The sequence below is a fragment of the Motacilla alba genome, chromosome 2 (assembly GCF_015832195.1).
Source record: "Motacilla alba alba isolate MOTALB_02 chromosome 2, Motacilla_alba_V1.0_pri, whole genome shotgun sequence".
Taxonomy (NCBI): Eukaryota; Metazoa; Chordata; class Aves; order Passeriformes; family Motacillidae; genus Motacilla; species Motacilla alba.
Window position 1 is genome coordinate 140695980 of NC_052017.1, and position 22623 is coordinate 140718602.

The 22623-nt window shown below is 38.4% G+C and overlaps 1 protein-coding gene across 1 annotated transcript in view; it reads left to right on the forward strand.

Annotated features, from left to right (window-relative positions):
• The window catches only part of NSMCE2 (NSE2 (MMS21) homolog, SMC5-SMC6 complex SUMO ligase), a 127092-nt gene that overhangs the window by 1215 nt on the left and 103254 nt on the right, over positions 1-22623 (forward strand). Inside the window, exon 2 of the mRNA XM_038162782.1 lies at positions 3889-4036. Within this exon, the coding sequence (XP_038018710.1) occupies positions 3889-4036 (148 nt within the window). The remainder of the gene's footprint in view (positions 1-3888; positions 4037-22623) is intronic.

Here is a 22623-nt window from a genome sequence, read left to right on the forward strand (position 1 = left end):
ATGCTCCACTGCTAGGGGTTTAGAAGCTGCTGAGATAATACTGGATCCTGGGGTGGTGGCCACCTTTCTCTCCCCATTAACTTTTTCTTCCTTTCTCTGCTTTTCTTACATATTATTCTTCTCAAAATATATTGTAAGTCAGACTGAAAACTTCCAGTGTCTTCTTATGTCTGGAGAAGGTAAAGTTTGCTGAGCTAAAGTTTGGGAAGTGCTTTATTTTTTGTCTGGATGTTTTAAAATTTGCTAAGTACCTCTACTTGAATATTCCACAGTTTGCAAATAAAAGTTGTTATTCAGTTTCCTGGTAATTTGGTTGTTTTTCCAATGTACTGCCTGGGATATATCCCACTGCCTTCCTCTGAACCCATCAAGTAGGCTGGGGCATTAAAGGATTGTAACCAGTTTCTAAGAAAAATAATCTTTTATTAAAAAAACAAGGGAAAATTTATCCAAAAGAAATTACTTTCCAAAAGAGAGATTGAGGTGAACCTGCCACTGCAATGATATGATTTAATGTCATAACCAGTAACTTCTGCTCCTGTGTAGTTTGCTCATGAGAATGAAAGAGCCTTTTTAACTTTTCACTGTTGTTTTTTTTTTTAGATTCCTGTTTTCACAGTGTGTATCTTTGAAATTTCAGAAAGAACAACAGGCTTCCTCAGTGAGATTTACCAAGTTCAAGAGGGGAATTAGGCTCTCTTTGTTTGATACACAAAATGGGCTCAGAAAGATAAAGCTGCTAACATGATTTTATGTGACTATTTAATAGTGTTTGTTTGGATCACAGAAGTTGTACACAAACAGTCTTGCTAAGATAGCAAACAAGTACCTTAAAAAAAGTTAAATAATGTACTAGCTGAAGGAATTTGTTATTAAATATTCAAAAGCATCCTTTTTCTTTACTTTCAGGGAGTTCTATAAGGAGCTTTTCCCTTGTCTTCTGTTGTCAGTTTGACAGCCTCTAAAGATCTTTAATGATAGCAGTCACAGTCTTCTATCAGGAAGGACATGAGCTGACATAAAAAGAGCTGTAGTTGAAGCCTGCTACATCTGTGGAAAGCTGCACCTTTAGAAGGGGATAGAGATGAAGACAAATTTGCATGTAATTAAGAAGTTCAATTTGTGGTGAGGTTGAACTGTTGTTAAAATGTTGCTGGAAGCACAGGACCTAAAGATGGTTTACTGAAAGATAGTATTGACTGGCCAAGCACATTTTAGAAATGGAAAAAAAGGAAAATGGTAGGAAATAAACATTAGGAGACAGCAGGTATTCAGGTCTCATAGTGTGCATGGTACTTGTGAGGAATGTGGCAATGTTCAGGTTAGGGGGAGCACAAGGTGTAGTTCTGGAGTCTCAGGGAAAGCACTGGAGAGAGATATACAGCCTTAGGTATACAAAGCTTGGGAAAAACACTGTGCTTTCTATGCATGTTTTCCAGATTGCTGTTGGATTATAGCCTATTAAAGGCTGTTATTGATAGAACAACTCTTCCCCTTCTGGTATACCCCAGATTTGTTCGTGGATTCTACACTTGATCTCCCCCAATGGCATCTCAATATAGTCCTTGAACATAATAGTTACTCTTTACATGGACTAATGCAGTGTTTCTGTCTATCTAAGAGTTCTGCTATGCTGTGTCTATGTTTCTTTTTCTTTTTTTTTTTTTTTTTTTGGGTGTATCTAAAATTGAAGCAGAATTTTTCTAATCTGCACACCAGGTTCATGTTTCTCATAGTAGCTACATGTCTGAGTGGGTTATAGCAAAGCATGAAGAAGGAAGAGCAGAAATTGGGGATTTTTGAGAAGAAACCAACGGATGTGAGCAGTGTGGATAGGCACAGCATAAGCAAAAACACTTAAAGGTTCTAATGACAGAGCAGCTAATGCCCACAAGGGTGTAGGCTGTGGGTGTGTATTGCAGAGCCAGAGGGTGGTAAAGAAGACAAACAATGGTACCTGGGTTACTTTATCTTGTGCTAATGGAAGATGGGTACCAAAAGTTTGTAGCATCTTTGGCAGAAGTAGGCAGCATTTTAAAGGTGGGCTTTTATTCAAAAATGATGCTATATGTTTTAAGTGCATTCTTAGTAGAGTGACCCTTCATTAGATTATTTTTTCCATGGGCCAGTTGCTGGTGAAACTAAATTGAATGTGAGAAACCGTATTTCTTCCTAGGCTAATTGATTACATGCCTAGATAACCCAAACAAGTTTTTGGGCATGTGGGCTTTTTTGGATCTTCTTTTAGATCTGAAATAGAGCAGTAGTTTTCAAGCAAATGTAATTGTGGAGTTTGAGCTTCACTGTGGTTTAGCAGTAGAAATGAGCAAAGGAAAATGCCAGTTGCTTTTAGTGGTGTAGTTTTGCTTAATACTGAATAGGAGGTGAATTGAAAACCCGTGATGAATTGCACTTTGACTGTGTCCTAGTTTAGGGCAAATTTGGGAGAAAATCTGCAAAAGGAGGCCCCTCCAGAAAGCAAACCCACACAGCCCCTCCCTCCAACCGGTTCGGGAAGGATTCCTCGGAGAGAAGTGGTTCAGAAAGTCTCTCTTGGGGGGGTGGTTGCTCTGTTGTCAGTCCCTCCGGCGCTGGAGACGGCTGCTACAAGCCACGAGGTGCAAGCTCTCGGTGTTTCCAGGTCCCAGTCCAGAGCAGGTTCAAGTAGTTCCAAAAAGGGGAGGAAAAAAAAAAAAGGAAAAAAAAAAAAAAAGAAAAAAAGGAAAAAAAGGAAAAAAAAACAGTCCAGGGGAAAAAAAAAAATGGACTGCTTAGCTAAACTAGCTAATGAGCAGAAAGCAAAAGCAAGAGCAAAGCAGGAGCAGGCAGAAGCCAGAGCAAGAGCAAAGCAAAAAAAAAGCCCAGCAAAAAGCAAAAGCCGCACTATGTACTCCCTGTCTCTGTGTCCCGCCAGCCGTGGGGGAGCGGGCAGATAACAAAACCCAAAACAAAACATTCACTCTTCAGAGCCAGTCTTGAAGGCACAGAACATAATATCCAGCATAAACAGAACACACAAATGGGGATACAAGCATCATAACGCCCTCCAGAAAGCAAACCCACACAGCCCCTCCCTCCAACCGGTTCGGGAAGGATTCCTCGGAGAGAAGTGGAAAGAACCTGTTTATTTAACAGGCACAGCACCCCCCAGCACACAGAATGAACAATACCAGATGATAACACTCCTTCACCACTCTGAAAAGGATGACAAATTCAGAAAGTCTCTCTTGGGGGGTGGTTGCTCTGTTGTCAGTCCCTCCGGCGCTGGAGACGGCTGCTACAAGCCACGAGGTGCAAGCTCTCGGTGTTTCCAGGTCCCAGTCCAGAGCAGGTTCAAGTAGTTCCAAAAAGGGGAGGAAAAAAAAAAGGAAAAAAAAAAAAAAGAAAAAAAGGAAAAAAGGAAAAAAAAACAGTCCAGGGGAAAAAAAAAAATGGACTGCTTAGCTAAACTAGCTAATGAGCAGAAGCAAAAGCAAGAGCAAAGCAGGAGCAGGCAGAAGCCAGAGCAAGAGCAAAGCAAAAAGCCCAGCAAAAAGCAAAAGCCGCACTATGTACTCCCTGTCTCTGTGTCCCGCCAGCCGTGGGGGAGCGGGCAGATAACAAAACCCAAAACAAAACATTCACTCTTCAGAGCCAGTCTTGAAGGCACAGAACATAATATCCAGCATAAACAGAACACACAAATGGGGATACAAGCATCATAACGTCACCCTAGGACATACTGAAATTACTGACATGTTGGGAGCTAAGTTTCCATCCCTGCTCTCTAATGCTTCAGTGATTCTGTTGACACTGCTTTATGTTTAGCTATCTATTAGAACATAGGTTTTCTCTCCCAAATTCTTCGTGTGCAAATTGCTTCTAATTTGTTCTTCCTGTTGTTTCTAGAGTAACAATTTCAAGATGTCAAGTGGTCCAAGAGTCTCGTTCAATGGAATTGATTCTGCTCTTTCTTCTTTGAAAAACTGCCAGTCCTACATCAACTCTGGAATGGACGTGGCTACTCAGGTTGCTCTTGACCTTGTGGAAAGTTGCAGTAAGTATGTTCTCTCTTGTATTGCATCCTGAATCATATGGGGCAGATGAATCCTAGACCTACGTATTTTGACTTAGTTACTATTAATATCAATCTTTGTTATAGCTCTTCTGGCCTGGCCAGGGTGTTTTCATTACAATCATTTCACTTAAATGAAAAATTTCATTTAAATGATAAATTCAGTGAAAATATAAATACCCGGCAAACTTTGCCCTTGCTTTTGTGACAGCCAAGACTAATTGTGTTCCAGTGATTGTTACCCTACAGCTTTGTAGAAACTTTAACATTGCTGAATGAGGTGGAGAAAACCCCTCAAGTGGCTGAATAAAATGAGTTTTCATTATCATAATGCTTCTTTGTGTGTGTTTTATTTGACATTCAGGGCAAAATATATTAAAATAATGCTAAAGATCTTGAATACAAAGCTTGAGACAGCCATTAGGGGATGCAGTTTTTTAAAATTCTGTCTCTCCTGAAAACCAGGCCTTTTTTAGGGTGCTTCAATTTGGACATTTGCAAAGTGGGATACTTTAAATCTCTAATTACTGCCAACAGTCTTGTCATTGTTATTTCACAATGAAAGGAGCACTGCAAAGCTACTTTTCAAGGACAAACATTAGCTGACCCATTTCCCTATCTTGGATCTGTGTTAATGTTTTCACTAGGGAAAAATAAAAACTTTAAAGCTCCAAACCCCTGATAGTTTTAATAAAGAGTGGAGAGTGCCGAACAAGAATCTTTTGAAAGAAAAGCTCTGCTGTTCATTATAAATCTTGCACTCAGCTAAGCCAAGGATTATGTACAATCAAGATTAATGTTTTTCTCATTGTCTAGTGTGATAGTTCTCTCTCCTTTCACCTTTTTATCCATACTGCTGTCAGACACAATTGGTATGCCATTTCTAGCAGGAAGAGGAAATGGAAAGCTTGTCTGAACAGTCACCTGGGGATTCCCTTTGACCTAAAACTCGTGTAACCAGTTCCATTTCCCCTCTGCTTTAGCAGTCACCATCTCTCTTACTTTGTCATAAGCAATGCATAGAAATACGTTGAATGTATTGAATTCTTTCATCCCCAAGACCGCAGAAATTAATTATTTATACAAAAATTAAAAGTTATTTGTTAATTTCACTTTTCAGTAGAAGCTCCTGCTGCATTCCTATTGGGAAGGGTGTAAGGCAACTTAAACTCAACTGTGCAGGTCTGCAGCTGCAAGTCTGTGCCTTGTACTCCTAGGAAGTGTCTCTTCCTCATTTACCTGCATCTGACACATTTGTTCACTTGACTCAGTAACCAAAAGGACCCTTTTTAGCATTCTATCCTGAGAGGAGGAGATTACTCCTGAGGAAATACCTGGTTATAGTTAAGTTACATCATGTGACTGGAAAATAGCTCCTACCTAGACCATAACACATTTTATTCTAGCAGAGGCAACTTTTCTTTTGAATCATGGTTATAGAATTATCAGTCTATTATCTTAGTACTTCCCATTGCACTACAGAGAAGGTATTTCAGATTTGTAGGATTTGTAGGTCATACTTTGGTCTGGTGTTCCCAAATTACATTTTTACCTACAACAGTTGTCTTTTTCACTCTTACACCTTTCCTTGCAGATGTATTAACATGAAATGAACAGATAGTGAGGGTCCTCACTTCTGCAAGGTTTGGTTTTCATTCCCCTGACTACTCTGCTTGGACTTCAAGTTCTTGTGCTCCTTACAGAATGCCATCGGGAAAGATACTGGGTTTCTGTGGCTTGACATGCTTGGTAAACTCTGGTGTTTTAGAATTAGCATCATCTGATCTGCTGGACTTTGTTCAGCACTTACCTCCAGCTCATATGTAGCAATTTCTTTTCTAAAGCTGTTGCTCATCTATCCTCCTTTCCCTTCATGTTCTGAGGCAAAACACTAATTTAATTTTGAGACAAGAGTTAGATAATACATTTATGTGGGTTTTTTTTTCTATCTCATTTGTAATTTGCTTTAATTTCCTTTGCAAAATTTGACTGTCCAGCTTCTGACAGGTTTCATTGCCAGGCTTTGTGGAAGCAAGGAATTCTGTTGCAACTGTTTGTTTTAGTTTACAAGCACTTTTTCTGTGTGTTTATTTTGTTCCTTTGGTCTTTCATAATAGACAATGCTGGTTTTTATGAATAGTAATGAAGTACTTAGCAAGTACATAGCCTACATAGTCCATGAGAAAAAATGACATTTGCTTCTTAAGGTAACTGAAAAGACAGAAAAGTTAGTTCAGTGAGTGATTTTTCCTCTCGTTAATTCCTATTCTCCACAGACAAAAATCCTGAAAACATTTACTGTTAAATGCATTTAATAAAATGTTTATTTTGTTCTACTCCTGTATAGATTTATGAAGAGAAATTACTTGTGTTCAGTATTTGGGTCAGGCATTGCTCATTTATGAACCTGTACAATCTCTAGAAAAATAAGGCTATTTCTTATTAATAAGGCTATTATTAATAATAGCTAAATGAGTGCAGACTAATTTTAATGTATCTGATAAGGAAAACCTCTTATTTTTAAGGGGTTTTGTTGATGTCCATGAAGTTAAATTGTTGATTAAGATCTCCCTGTCAATTGAGAGCCTGCTGACTTTTAGCATCGAACATTGGTGTTATGAACATGTGCTGACAAAGAGACAGAATTTTAAAAGATTCTGGAAGGGTTTAAGGATCTAGAGGTGAAAATTAGTTTCAGCAAAATGAATGTGAAAGGGAAACAGCCAACTTAAAAGCTCATTTTATTTAATGAGTGAAAAAGAAAGATAAACCTTTTGTCCATATCAGTCTTTCTGCTGATTATTTTTTAGATACTGAGATTGTCTAATGGTTGTATTTTTCTTTTCTTTAAAGAACATTCTTGTTGTATAGAAGCATTTTGAAAAGTTACTAAATAAATAAATTATGTAAGCAAAAAACCAGACTGTGCACACTTGGTTTCATTATGTTCTGCCTATGCTCAAAATACTCTTGGACATTCTGTGGCCCAGGCTAGTAAAATACTGAAGGAAAGGACACACTGATATTTGTGAGTGGTCCACAGCCTTCTGAGGGTGTGAATATTTTAAAGCATAAGCACATGCTTATATCCTTTGCTGGATTGGAGACCTAATAGATTTGAGAATTTGAAGATGATACTGTTCAAAATCAGTTATAATGCAAGTAAAATCCACTCAGTTCTACTATAATTTGGATCTTCCTAAATCTTGCCTAATTCTGGTTTTGAGCTTTAGTAGTGTGATTGCAAAAAGAGAATTCATTAAGTAATTTGTCACAAGTACTTGTTTGGCAACATCTCTGAATTATAATGCTCTGAGTATTGAACTTCGAGCCATGTGTTGACACCTCTGCACACAGAGGAACAGCTGTTTGCGCTGCTAATTTAACTTCTCTTGGTTGAACTTGCTTTACTTACCTCCTTGGAGTAGTTCTGTAGACTTAGAAAGCACTGAAGCACCATCCATGTCAAATACTTGAACGATAAGTTTTATTCTCTGCTTTTGGAATTAGTGAAACCTGCAATTCCTTGTTGACTGATGTGCTGATTATGGTAAGAATATGCTGGTCCAGGACAAATCTGTCATACCCATGACAGACATCCATTCTCAGCTTTGCAAAAATTTTGGGTGTAAATTTGGTCAGCTTGCTGAGGATGGCAGTTTCAGCTGACTATTCAGCAGAACTTTCTCAAGAATATGGGATTTTAAAGTATGGAGGGCTGTGGATATTTGAATGAAGAAATCTAACTCATGGTCATCTCCAGGCTTCCAGTCCAACAGCTGCTCTTTAGATGGGATGTTACTATTATCTGGGTTGGAGTCCAAGCTGGGAGGATTGTCCAGTACAAATGGGAAATAACTGGGAGGTCTGGAGAGTGTACTAACTACAGGCAAGATAAGAATTTCTTAGCCTTAAACTTTTGAAAGAATGAACAATTAGGGTTTTGTCTGATTAGCTGAATGGGTTTTCTGTAGAAAGCAGGATGCTTCCTTGGTGTCTGGGAAATTCTTTCAACCACACATCACTTTCCCAGTGTGAAGTGTAGAGGCCATGAAATGTGGAATAGCTGTTTTTGGGAAGCAGTTACTGCAGGTGAATTCTAATCTTACTTGAGGAGAAAAAAAGAGCTGCCTTTTCTTCAAAAACTTGCTGAAAACGTCAGCTGGTCAGCTGCTGTCCATGGATGTTTGCCATATCAGTGATCTTCCTGTAGCACTATCAGGATCTGCTCAAGAATTCCTCCTGTTTTCTTACCATCCTTTGAAGGGTTTTTCTGCTCACCACTGTGTACAGAACAGGCCCAGGGGTCTTAAAAATGTCAGTGATACAATTCTTTGGCATGTTCCCCAGATTAAGTTAGAGGTACAGCTCTTTTCTTTCTTGTCTGGTCATTACATAATCTGCTCCTTCTGCCAGCAGAGTTTACCTCAATTCTATCTGCTTACTCCATTTGTATGTTTCCCTGTCCCAGGGCTGCCTCTGCACTTTTCTGCATGTGTGCAGCACTGCATCTCATATGAACAGTGTCCTCCTTTTCCGACTGTGTTGGAAGATCCAGTGTCATCATGCCTGTTCAGTACTAATTAAACAGTCGTTGATAATGTAGGATCTTCTAACCCTGTGAGCATATCCACATAACTTCGACTTCTATCACTGCTCACTTAGAATGGTTTTAACAAGAGCAGCTCTAAATGTTGCTGAGGGTTGTTGACATAGGAAGAAGTGTGGAGCATAAAGATGTGGCAATTAGCCTTGTTTTATGAAATTATTGCCAGCCTTTTGATTGACAGTTGGATGAGTTTATATGGAACATCCACTATTCTTTGGAGTGATTTTCTGAACCCATTGCAGTAGCCTAAAACAGTCAGACTTGAACATTCTGAGTTTGTTCATCTCTGAGAGAGGGCCCTTTTCTATGCAGGTTTCTCTGTCATTGACCTAAAACTTCTACTTGGAATGGTATAAACTCCAGTATGAAAATGGACTCTGTAGCTGTGCTTGAATATCAGATGGTTAATTTATTTTCTTTTTTCCTTTTTTTTCCTAGCTTATTTTTCCTTGGAAATCCAAATGCAGGATTCCTGCAGTATCATACCATAACATGAATCTTGACATTGATAAAGTTCTTGTGCATGAAATGACTATGATGTAATTGTTTTGGGATCCAGAAATCAACCTGCTGGCACCTGTGCTTCTAAAATGTTAACGGTCTCTTAGTTTCCGTGGTGTTAAAGATCACTGTTCTTCATAAAAGTAATCCAAACCTAAGGTACTTGTCCTGAGAACAGGCTGTAGCAAATAGGCTGCAATGACACTTGTGACTTGCTTGAGTAAGAGGTATGAGCATGAAGGTCCTCTGAGGAAATAAGCAGGATAAACTTTGCCTTGCTGCCCTGTCCTTGTCCAGGCAAGATAAGCCATGTCAAGACTTTGTCTTGCACATCCTGCCTTCTGTCACGTACAAATGGTGGTTTGGTCAAGTCTCTACCTCACAGTGGCCTTGTAATGGTCAAAGCTGTGGTCTGTGCTGCAGGGACAGTTCATGAGAAATCAGACCTTGGTTTTCACTCTTAGGTCCATAGATCTGTGAAGCTGCTCGTGAGAGGAAAGTAGCAGTTTTATATACACTGTAGGAATACAGGTTTTTTTCTTATTGGAGAACCTAAATGTAGATTTTCTTTTTCTGTTTTCTTGTTGAAGAGTATAAGTGTAGAATGTCAAAGTCCATCCTGTAGATAAATGGCTTTTCACTGACGCTTGCTATACAGAAATGTTTTCTAGTTATGAAGAGGCAGAAAATGAAGAGAGGCCAATGATGCATGAAGTTCATCCTTCTGGTGTGAGACTCTGCTAGATGCTTCCTGTAAAGCTGCAAGAAGTCCCTCATGATACCATGCTGTTCACAGAAGAAGTTTTATCCTAACCCCATTTTTTTCTCTGCCAGAAACTGTTTGTTCACTGATCTGCTTTGTTGGTACACCAGTGTCTGTGGTGTTGATTGGTGACGTGCACAAACTCAGCATAGACACCAAAATTGCATCTTTCTTGGGGAAGTTCTTTTCCTGTTGTCCAAAGTAAGCTTGTATTTTGTGGTATGGGAAATAAAATGTTCCATATTCCTTTTTCAAAAATTTTGCTTTCCTTCAAATCCCTTGCTTAAGATTAATCATTTTAGGAAAGATTTTAATCTTAACTTATGCTTCTATTGTGCTGTGCTTCTTGTATTGTTTTACAGATATTTAACCTTTCAACTAACAATGAGAAGGATATGTTTTTTTGAAGTAGATAAGTACATGGTGTTACACTTAGATCTTCTTCAAGTAATTTTATTCTTTGAAACAAGAGGGACTGGTTGAGTTCTTGTGAAATGCTTTTCTGAAAACAAAAAAGTTACATTTTTTTGCACTATGCTCTGCAGTCAATATAAAAATTTTGAGAAGAGAGAGTTTGATTAATTTTTTTTTCTACCTCTCTTTACTTGAAATGTTTATATCTAGCACTGATGAGCCCGTTGCTGTAAGGCACTGGTTGGCTCTGGAAGCTGTTCTTCAAAGCAGTCCAAAAAAGAAGAATTTGGAAATGTGCCTTGTTTCAAAATCTGGAAGAATATGACTTGTAATGAAAGATTTTTGTTCTTTCATATTTATCCAAACCCACTCTGACTGTAGTCTGTAATCTTACAAAGTGGGAAGAAACAAATATGTAGTGTTGTTACTATTTCCTAGCTGTAATTTTGACTGCTAGAAGAGCACAGTGCAGTGAAGGCAAAGCAGCTATATTAAGCTGTAATAAGCTATATTTAGCAGCTATATGATTGTCTTTAGCAGCATGCTTTTGTTCTGATAGCTCTTTTTCAGTTTGGGTGCTCATTAAGCTGGGTGCATCCAAGTATTTTTGTTCCTCAACTTCAGCAGTTCGAGAAGCCCTTTAGGTGGCAGCAGAGGCTTTTCTTTTTGCTTCACCTGCTGTGACACACTGGATCTAGTGATGTTGGTGCATACTCTTGCATTTAGTGACAGTAGAATATAAATGGAGGATTCAAATAAGTAGAAAGAGAATTTGTATTATCAGATCAATGCAGATAATTGCATTTTATATTATATGTGCATTTATTCTTGCATGAAGCCGCTATGTTGTGGTTGATCTAGGGAGTATCATTCAGAGTGAAATCCAGGCTTGATTTAAAGCTTAGCTGAATAACTGGACAAAATAGATGTCCTTAGTGAGTTCTCATGGAAATGTGCTGACAGCGCGCACCTGAGCAGAAGGTCAGAGCTGGACAGTCCTGGATTTTGTCAGAACTCTTACGAATGCTCAGATAAAAACTGCTTTATTTCACAGCTTTTGGTAGGTGGTATTTACATAGTGTCTGATGTCAAATACATGCATATGTATGTGTGAATATTTATTCCATTTTACTATGTATTTTTCTAAGTCAGTGGGTAGTTTTCTCCCCCAAAGGTCATTGTGAGTCAGAGAGATTTGCAGTCACCTGGTGGGTTACCTCATGTACCCATAGTTACTATAAATTTCTTTGTCCTAAACCTCATAAAATCTCAGTAGTCTTCAAAATATATCATAAGTGGGATTTAAATGCTGTACAGACCTTTTTGGAGACCCTCTGTGCACTAGTGATGTTAACCTTGAGAGAATGAGTGAGCTTACAGCTGTGAGTTATAGGCTTGAAATTGCTGGGTGAGGTTCTTTGGCCTCTGCTATGCATGAGATCAGAGCAGAATGATGCTGATGGTCTGTTGCAGCTTAGAAATACTATGAAGTACTGCAGAGGTCCTGTGTGGGCTCTTTAGCACAAAGATAAATCAACCTTTTTGAACAAAAGCCAAGGAGGAGTATTTTATCCGAGTAATTTACTGTATGAAAATATTCTCTGTAGTATATAAATCTGTCATTTTCTTATCATCATATTTCTGCTACAAAAATGTGGCAATAAGAAAATACTACTAACTCCTGCTTCAATGTAGAGGCATACAGTATATATAGAAAGTAGTGTGGGCTTTGAAGAACCCACTCTGAAGGCTTTAATTTTTGTCAATTTAAGTAGATCGGAATTTAGCTTTCAGTGATCTAATTGTGTGCATAAAAAATAGGGAAGGAGGAGGAACCCACAAAAGTAGAAAAAACCTTGGGGTTGGCAGCATTCAGAAAGATTAGGAATATAATGCAATTGTATTTCTTTTCTTGATTCTTTCCAGTGGGAAAAGATTTATCTGGGTAAAAAGTGAGCATTGTGCTGACATGTTCTTAGTGTTCAGTCAAAACATGAAAGAAGCCCTTATGTAGATGTGATCATTCTGAAACTTCATCCAGAGCCCTATGAATAGATGCAGGACACTTTTCAAATTTTTTTTTTCCTTTCTTTTCCTGTCTGTTTGTCTCTTCAAGAATTCAAGACCTGTTACTAGTTTTTACCTCGTTTTTTTTTTTTTTTTTTTATACTCAAATAACTTTTTTGTAAGTGAACATAGACTTAATTACTAGAGGTTTTTAATAATTTTGGTTAAAAAAAACCCTCTGACTCAAATCCAGGTTTTATCACATGTTTTATGAAATTATACCAATGCTATATAGCACACTGATGCTCCAGTGAAGAATGAATATTGTAATATGTACTGATTAAATTCCAGGAATTTAAAGGGGAATGTTTGCTTTTTCAGTTTGAATTGCGTGTAAGACTTTTGTGTTCCTTACTGACACTGAAACCTATGAAAAATGCCATCCCTTGGAGGATAGGCAGGGGTTGGTGGTCTGAATTGGAGATTTAAAATATTTTTAATTATAATTTTCATAGATTATTTTATTTCCTGTCTCATTTTGTTTACCATTTTCTCTCAAGAAGAACAAAAAACACATAATAGTATTATATGAGTGAGATAAAATAACTGGGGTACTCTTGAATCTAGTTTTTCTGAGTCCTCAAGGCTGGGACTCACTGTGCTTTCAAACTGGCATCACACTGTGGCCTTGAGGAAGTCACTGCAGTTCGCAAAACATGAATTTGCCTTCTATGAAAAAAGGTGTCAGGAATGTTTTGTGAGGATGTACGAATATCTCAAACTCCTGTGCAGCTATTCATTTCTGGTTTTGCTTATGTCATGTGTACCTGGGGAAATTATGCTACAAGAGTCTAAAAATAATGTGAATTGTCTGTGATGGTGGTAGGTGATTGGAAAAAGTAGGAGATAGGTAGCCAGGAAAAATATGTGTACAGGGGAAATAAAAGGCAGCAGAAGACAACACAGCAGCAAAGATACCATCCTTGCTTTTTAGTGAATTGACAAATAGAAAGTGTCACACACAATTACACCCACAATTACAGGTGATATGAAATGGTTTGAACCACTAAAATACAGGGCACTAAGTGAAGATTTGCATTTAGATGAAGTTTATGAGTGAGACACAACCATGTCTATAGGAGGGTGGTCTGGTGTTTATTAGTGGGATAATATTATGTGAAGAGAGAAAATTTTACACTGCTTCAAAAAATGTGCTACTAGAACTGCTTACAGAAAGAAAATTTGCAGGGAAACCCACAGTTCAGCAAGAGGTCGACTGAAGAATCCATCCCATCTCTGAATAAACTGTTCAAGCTTGTGTTTTCTTTTGTGTTGCAGTTTTCAGACACTGGATCTTACATTTCTGTCTGATGATCAAAGAGCCCAATATGTTCAGAAATCTTCAAGATGTTAGTGCTAGATCATGAGCAAGTCACCTTTAGCATCTTCAACTTCACAAGTTGAGCTGCTTTAGTCAGTCTTGGTGTAAGACCCACTTTCCAGGCATGAGTAATTTGTGTTTTTCTTTCTTTGAAATACTGAGAGATCTTATTGAAGGACAACACAATTAGCAGGATTTAGTCTTATGCTTGTTTGCTTAGAGTCTTTGCCTGAATTATACACTATGTGCCGTTAAAGATAGGGATGCATCTGCCAAATTGTCAGCATACAGTCAGCCCCTTCTTAAAAAAAAAAAAGTAAAAACCAGAACAATCCCTGTACCCCTCTTAGGCATTGAACAAGGGTCTGACATTGCTGATGAGCATTATACAGCACACCCTTGTGTGTAGGGCGCATAGTAACCAAGTAACTGCTGTCACTCAGGCTGCCCAGCCACCCTCGGGCAGTGTTTATGATAGGTGAGTTCCCAAACTGCAGTTACCTCTAATGACTGGGGAACTTACGCCCTTTTTCTTACTGCTGTTTCAGTTTGGGGTTTTTTTCCTTGCTAATGGACCTTTATGCCAATAAAAGAAAACCAACAGCTATGAGTCTGTTGGAGCTGCTATTACATAAAAGGTTGGAGAAAGTGAGAGGCGACCCCCAGAGATGGTGATCACTGGGAAGATAGCACTTGGACATAGAAAAAGAATCAAAAAGCTGGCTAGCAAGTGCTTAGGAGAAACGCAGTGGGGATGGGGGAGCTGGATGAGAAGGAAGAGAAGGGAAGAGGAGTAAGTGGTAAAGAAATGTGTAATGAAGGACAAGGAAAAGGAAGAAATAAGAAAGCCACATCAACAGGATTAAGCAGGACAGTATGCTGATCAGTCTCTAGATGACAAAACTTAATTGAATGCCTTCCTAATAGTGTTTCCGTGTAACTTCTGTAGTTGCCACAAAGGTGTTAGCTTTTACAAAGGGGAAGAGTTGTCTGGCATATAAATGGAATGAGGACTGGTCCATGTGGATGAAAATGAGAAGACAGATGTGGTCATTCTGATTAGTCCCATGAAAAAGCTGTTCAGCATATGTGTGTGTGAACCTTTTGCCTTTTTGACATTATCAACAGATACTATAGGGTGCTTCTGAAATATGCATCTGCAGTAGCACTCAATAGAAGGTGACAATCTCAAACTGCTCCCTAAATTACATACAATGAACTTTCCTATTAAAAAAGACTTAACAAAAGGAGGCAGCTGGCTTAAGGAGAAGGTGGCAGATGAAGAGAACACAATTCAAAGTGTTCACACATTTAAGGAAGTAATTTTAAGAGGCTTTCCCCAGACTGTAAGTGGGAATGGAATTATACATTGCACGTAAATGTCAAGTGACAATAATATCTTCTGAGTTAAATCAACCTTGCAACCTCTTTCCTATTTTTCTTCAGATGAATAAAGTTTAACTTGTGATTTCCTTACTAATCATCTTAGTAAGTAGTGGGTGAGTAGACATTTACTGCATGGGTAGATTAATGTGACATTTTCACAAGACTTCATTTTTTGAAGTTTATTACTTGTGGGTGTGGATCTAATTCACAGCTGTTTTTGAGAAAATTAGGTATGCCATAACTCATTCAAATTCTATATTTTCTTGGTATTTTTAGATTTTATCCATGCTTTTTTAGAGGTGTATAGTCTGGTTTGATGTCTCAAGGTAATCAAGGCTTCTCCACTGAATATACTTTTGTGTACAGACTTGGCCAAATCACTTTCATAGAAAAAACGGATTTTAAATGGAACAAAATTAAAAAAATATATCAGTACAAAGGAGAGAAAATTCTCTCAAATAGTGCATGTTAGCCACACAAATCTCAACCATAGTCCTGGTTGAGTTCATGGTTCTGAATTTAATTTATTTTAATAACACAATGACTAATAGCTATGTCATAGTTTACCAGTTCTGTTGAAGTTGAAACAGAGGCAACCTTTTACTTCTTATCTGGTTACAGAACATTTCCACATTCAGTTTCAATTTATATTCCTGTTTTTTTCTAAACTACCCTTTGAGAAGCCATGAGGCCCCTCAAAGCTCCTTCTTTCCTACTATGGACAAAGATAACAGCATTAAATAAAAAACATGCTGAGAGACCATCATCTGTGGTGTATTGTAAGCCATCAAACAATTCCTGTTTCCTCTCAAAATCATAAACATTTGTGTGTGTATGAGAGACCTAGGCAATACAGACTTGCATTGCTTTTTTTCTGCACAGAGATATGCATTTTCCACATGATAAGAAAGTAGCAGCTCCTTGTAATAAGACAATTTTATATGAATTTTGTGGGAAGTGAAACTTCAGCAATGGAAAGATTCAGCTCTGTCACTTACCAGCATTCAAGCAGCAGAATGAATGCCACATACCAGCAATTCATGCCAAAAAGAGGAGATCTGCCAATTCACAGAAGAGGTTTTATGCAAAGGAAGCCTGCTAGAGGCAGAAAGAAATGCTGGTTTTCATTACACTTAAAGTTTGTGTGCAGTCTTTGCCTTTGCCTTGTCTGTGTAAGAGGATTATGTGGGTTGGGTTTTTTTTTTTTTTTTTTTGTGTTGGGGTTTTGGGTTTTTTTTTCAGTCATTTTGAGGAATTATGGACTCTGAAAGCAGTAGCTTTAGTACTGTGGTATGGTTAGCACTTCAAGTGCTGCATCAATATGTGATTCATGCTGAATTGCATGGTTGCTTGGGGAACATCACCTGACCTTTGCTTACATGAGACACTGGTTTTCTAGATTCCTTTAGTTTAACCTTGATTGTTTTCTGTCTGTCACTTCTCTTCAGCAGAAACCGGAAAATATCCAGAGCACATGGAAGTATCTGCATTTGCAAAAATTAACTTTAGAGATGATACTCATATCAATTTCAACTAACCTCCATACTTCTGAGAATCTTACAAATCAGTGTTTCTGATTTTAAAACACCAACCTTTCTTTTGTCAGCTATATGTAATGAATCTGAATTGTCTTTTGTTTATTCATTTATGTGGATTGAGCAGTGTCAGCTCTGTTTTAAGAGACTTCACTGCTTTGTTCACAGTGGTGCAAAATGTGAAGCTGCTGCCAACCAGATTTGTCTCAAAAGCTGCCTATAAAACTGGATTGTTTTCCCACCCTGAGCTTGCTGCTCAGCTGCAGTACAGCCAATGCCCCAGCTGGTTAGCAAGAGAGCAGCCATGCTCGGTCTGGGGCTACCGATAACCTTCTCTAAATTCTGAAGTCAGGAATGCCAAGGGTTGTAGAAGCAGAAATATCAAAATTTAGATTGGGAGGCTGTGTGGGTTCAGAGAAAAAAATAAATGTTTTTAAGCATCTAATCAAAATACTGGGCATTGAAAAACCAGACATATTTTGGCATTTTTCCTCCCCCATCTGTTTCATTTTGGGTTGGTAATGTTAACATTTAAGTGCTTGATGAGTGTTCGTTTGTGTCTGCATGAAGCTGTTGCAGTTGGTTGTGGAAGCTTAGATTGGATTCTATGGGGGTTTTTTTTGTGTGTGAATGTAGCTATGACCACTGAACTGTGCTGAAATAAGACAGTGGTGGATTGTGTTGGAGTGAGGGGATTATCTTGGTCTTACCTTCCTGTTTGATGTGTGTTCTGTTGCTTTCCCTTGTACTAGGGCTCGTGCACACTGCAGCCTGCTCGTGGGGCTTGGCGTGCACTGCAGAGAGCAGGTCCCTGAGCTTTGGGGGGCACTTTGGTGGTCACTTGGCTTTGCTGAGCGCTTTGTGCACAGCAGCAGGACTGACTTGTGTGCAGTGAGGGTCTGAGGTGAGACCTGTGTACGATACAGCCCTTGGCCACTTTGGGAGGTGACCGTGCCCTGCTCTGTCCCAGGTCACCGCACCATGTCCTGCGAGCACACTGCTGATGCGTGTAGCCACGTTTCTCTTTACAGAGAAAAAAAGCAAGGCACAATTCTTCCCAAGAATATTTCTGGGTTTCACATTCTCTGAACCTCAGAGAAAGGAAAAACAGTTCTTATCATTTGCTGTGCCTGTGTTTGTTCAAAAGTAGAATGCAATATGGAGATTGTTTACCTGAAGTGATGGTGTTTTGTTTCCTTGGCCTGTCAGGGCCAAGCGTGTGTGTGTGTTGGGACTGTTGGCTGACAGTCATGAGATGCTGTGCACAGTGTGTGCAGTAGAGTGCTTGGCAGATTCAGTTTAGACGCAATGTAATATAGATGTGCTATAGTATAGAATATTATAGTATAATAAAGTAATTAATTCTGATAAGGTGGAGTCCTCCTCATCATTTCTCCCTGCCTCGGGGGTTGTCCTGTTTTGATAGATGCAGGATGTGCCTCCTGTTTCCTGTAGTGTCACAAGTCTCGTCCCTGCAATTGGATTTCAGCTCAGATGTAGCTGCACTGGACTCAGAAACTGGGGTAGCTTAACTCCAGAACCAAGACAGCTACATTTACTGAAACATTAGTGATTAAATAAGCTTGATGAGGGCTTGTTAGCTCTGAGCTAGGCTGCCTCCACTTTGGGACACAGAAGTAATGTTTTTGAGAATTTTGAAGGTCTTGGGTGAAAAGGGCTTGTTTTCCTATCTTACTGATTTTTTTTTCCCTGAAAAGTCTTTCCAACCCATTTCCCATTTCCCCTAAATGGAGGAAATTCTAAGTAATTACTGCATTTGCTTTAATGAAGGTACTCCTTGAATGAGCTTCTCTAAGATGAGAAATATAATTGGTTCATTAACAGAAGCAAGGTTTTTCTTGAGAAAAACTTAATAGTATTATTTACTGCTGGCTCATAACAATCATGCCTTTTATTAGAGACAGACTTGCACTTCACACTAAAATATTTGTTTTTCACCTGTCAGTGCAATTTAAAATATTGGATTTTGGCAAGAGAAAGCATTAATACAGTTGACTTGTAAATAAAAACTGTGTGGATTATCTCTGTAGAATTCATAATGTGCCAGTAAGAGATCTTGAGTAATACAGAAGAAATTGTGCTTAAAAAAGGTATAACAAGTTAGAAATTAGGACTTGAACTTGTTGGAATAAAAAAAAATATTTTGCTGATATTCATTTCCAGGGGAAATCATACATAAAGCAGCCTGTGAGTCTTTTATAGAACAGTAAAGACCCATTAAAAGTCTTGAAATGAAATTCTTCATTTTAAATACTGGTTTTACAAAGTATTCAGAGAGATCAAATAATAGCAATTACAAGGCCTTAACAAATATTTTGCTGTTCCTTTTAAGGGAAAATATTTCAAGAGAATTTTTCCCAAATTCCAATGTTACTGTATCAAGTTCTGAGAGGATAAATTGGGTAGAAGAAGGACAGCACTAAACCTCTTATTTTTAAGTATTCCCAGCCCTCACATCTCTCATTCTGAAGAAGGCAAGGTCAGCAGCAGCTCAGGGCACTGAACCAGGCTCTATTGTGTGGTGCAGACATGTCCATGCTTCCAGAGGCAAAAAACGTTTTGTAGTCATAGGAAAATTCTTTCCCATTAAAATTAGTTGTAAATGTTGTTTTCAGCCTTAGTTTCATCATATGTTAAAATCCACTGGGAAGAGAGTGATATGTGAGTGTGTATGTATTTTATATATATTGTAAATATATATATATATATATATTTAGGAAAACACTGGGGTGGTGTTTCATTTACTTTATGAGAGAGTGGTCAGATTTCTTTGAGAAGATAACCTAAGCCTTGTGCTTACTTTGAAAATACACAGGTGTGGTTCCTTTACCTTCTTCTCGGCAAATAAATTGATTTAGGATGTGTCCCCCCCCCCCCCCCCTACAATTTGCTACTCCCTTAATTTTTTTTTCCCATTACTTGGTGGATAAAGCAAATGTTTAAATCCAGACTAAAAAGCACAGCCCTTTCTTTTCTAAAATACAACCTTAGAAGACTTTACTCAGGAACAGGAAGATGCTTGACCTAAATTCAAGTATTGCAGTTTAATTTGCAGTTTCTTAACAGAAGCCAAATAGAAAATAAGATGAAACGCTAAAAATCACTCAGAAGTGATAGTTCTGGTGCTACCTGTGTTCTTGTTCTCTGTGCTAGTCAGTCCTTTACAAGTACTGCTAGTCCTGCCTCACACTCTCCTCTCAGTTTTGCTTCTTCTACTTGGATTTTTTCTTTGGTAGAATACTGGAAACTCACATTCCAATTCCTTCTTTCCTTGAGAGGGCTTGAACTTGAACTCAATTAAACCATCTTCCAGAAAAATTGCTTAGAGATGAGGTTTTTGAATATTGAAGAATGTAATGGAAACCCAGAATGGCTGAGGTTGGAAGGGACCCCTGGAAGTCATCTTGCCCAATCCCCTGCTCAAGCCAGCCCACCCATCCAGCCTAGGTTGCTCTTTCTGTCACTCATGTAATTTCATTTTGTGAGTCTGGTATGTAGGTGGAAGTATTGGTCTCTAAAGTCATGCACGCTCAGTCTCTAACTATGTGTGTGTACAAACTTTCTATGCAGAAAGAGTGGCTTTGTTAGGGGACAGTGGGGGAAATACGGCTTCAAATACTCTACAGCTTAGTGAAGGCATTTCCTGACAAGTTTGAGATTTCATTATTACTAGCTTCAGCAGAAAATAACTTCTGACTGTTACGTGGAGGGAAATTTTGCAATTACTGCCCCACATTCCCCTTTACTCCACCAGTTGACATTCCCTGTATGGTTGTTGCTCCTCTTATCAGCAGTAATTTTTCTTCTCTTACGAATTACAGTGGTTAGTGCCCTATCCAGACAGCTCCATGGAGATTTTTTGGGTATTCTACTTTCAACCATTTCTCTATATGAAGAAACCTGCATTCAGGAGATGAGTTTGATTTTCTCCATCTTTTTGCTGTTCCTTTCTATGGCTTCTCATTTCCTTTAGTTTAGAATTTTCTGTATTTCTGTTTAGAATTTTCTGTAGGCTGCTCTTTCTGCAGCCTAACAAGTAAAGTATGTTTCAGGTCAGGGAAATGAGATTTTGAAAGAAATCTTTGATGAAAGTTTTCTGAGGAGCTATGCATGTATCTGCAGGAGAAAAAGTGACCATGTACCCTCAGTGCTGCAAAAGCAACAAGTCTCCTGCTTAAGTTCACTTGGTCTGTATAGTCTGGAGCGCTGTGGCAAGCTTCACTCCTGTGTAGACAGAGGGGGAAGATGAGACAGTGCTCTCCTACATAGGTTTGTGTCCTCTCACTGCTGAGCACCACTACTGTCTTCTCCAAGTGTCAATCTGTTCTCTTAACCAACCCACAATCTTTTTTTCAAGATCTACTGTCCAACTTGAATTATCAATAGTTTTGAGTAGACCCAGTAGAACTGGGGGTGCAGAGGGTAGTCTTAACAGTTTTGGATCTGTAAATGAAGGGCTTACTAAAAATGACAGCTAAAATACTTAGTTTATCTTGAATTGGGACTGTATTTTTTTCCTCTAAAAGATGGAACTAAATCAGGGTGTCAGAGAGCTTGTGTTCCTCTGCTGTCAGCAGTAACTTGAAACCTGCTGGCAAAGTGTGTATTTTATCTGCTGCTGGGGCATATGAAGACAACTGCCTACTACCACTGTTGCTAATGGCTCAAGTGATGGGTGTTTGTGTTACAAGCATTTTAAAAGTCTGAAACCTGCTGTCAAAATTTCCAGGCAATGGTATACCATTCCTCTTCTGCCTTGAATCATGGGAAAATCGGCATGTAGCCTTGAATTTCAAAACAAACTAATACGTTGTGCCAGAGGTAGAAGTGACATGTCCTGCTTTCTTTACATTGAAATTTTGACTTTTTCTAGCCAGTACTATAAATACATGAAAGTATGTATGTATTCATCTTAATCCACATTGTCTGTGCTTAAGCATTTAAGTACATTTGTATTTGTAAGTTTGGAGCCTTCCTGCAATTTCATGATATTCCAGGCTATTTTGTGTTTAAGATAGTCTGCAATGGAAGCAAATGCTTATTTAGATTGGTGTGCACTGGCTGCAACACAGCTGTAATATCCTAAATAACAAATACTGATGTGGTAACTTTTGCACAGAAAGAGGTAGTTGTGAAAAATCTTCAGAAATTCTGCTAACTTGTGGATGTATACAGGAAACTAAAGGAAATATGAACTCAGATGTTAGGAAATGCAAGTTTTGGATAAATTTTAGATGAGTGTTACTATATTAAATCAGTGCTGACTGGACTCTGTTGTTGCAACTTCTGTTTTAACACTGTGTGTTCATGATACATAACTTAGTCCTGACTGATTATGGTTTTAATCAGCATTAAGGCACCTAAGCGTGATTGGTCTCTTCAGAAGTGAGAAATTGAATGCTTGCTAGTCACTTTATGCAATTTTGTTCTTTAATATTTAGGGAAACTTTTCAGAATAATATCCCTGTTTCCATTATAATAAGAGATCATAAAGTTGTACGAGCTGGAATTCATAATTGCAAACTGCATATTCTGCCAGCTAATTTTAACATGATGCACATGGGCCTTTGAAAATGAAATTATGGCCTTGAACTGGGCTTTCTGTGAGTAAAAAATGTAATATTGCAAAATGTACAATCTCTGAGTGGTGAGGGAAATGACTTGTGAAGAAATGCTTACTAAACTCAACATATTTAGCCTAGATAACAAGGAGACTACAATATGCACTTCAATGGTATTTTGTGGCAGTAGCTAAAAGCATATGCAGACAGTTTGGAATGCATTCCTTAGATATGAATTAGAAATAAGATTAGGATAACTTTTGATTAGATAATAGAAAGGCACTCATCCAGCACTTGCAAAGTGTTTGATTTTGGTGTTAAGCTAGGTTGTTGGTCTGCAGAGTGCAAGATTTGAGTACTTTGGAGAGTTGTCTGGCTTTGTAGCTGGAGT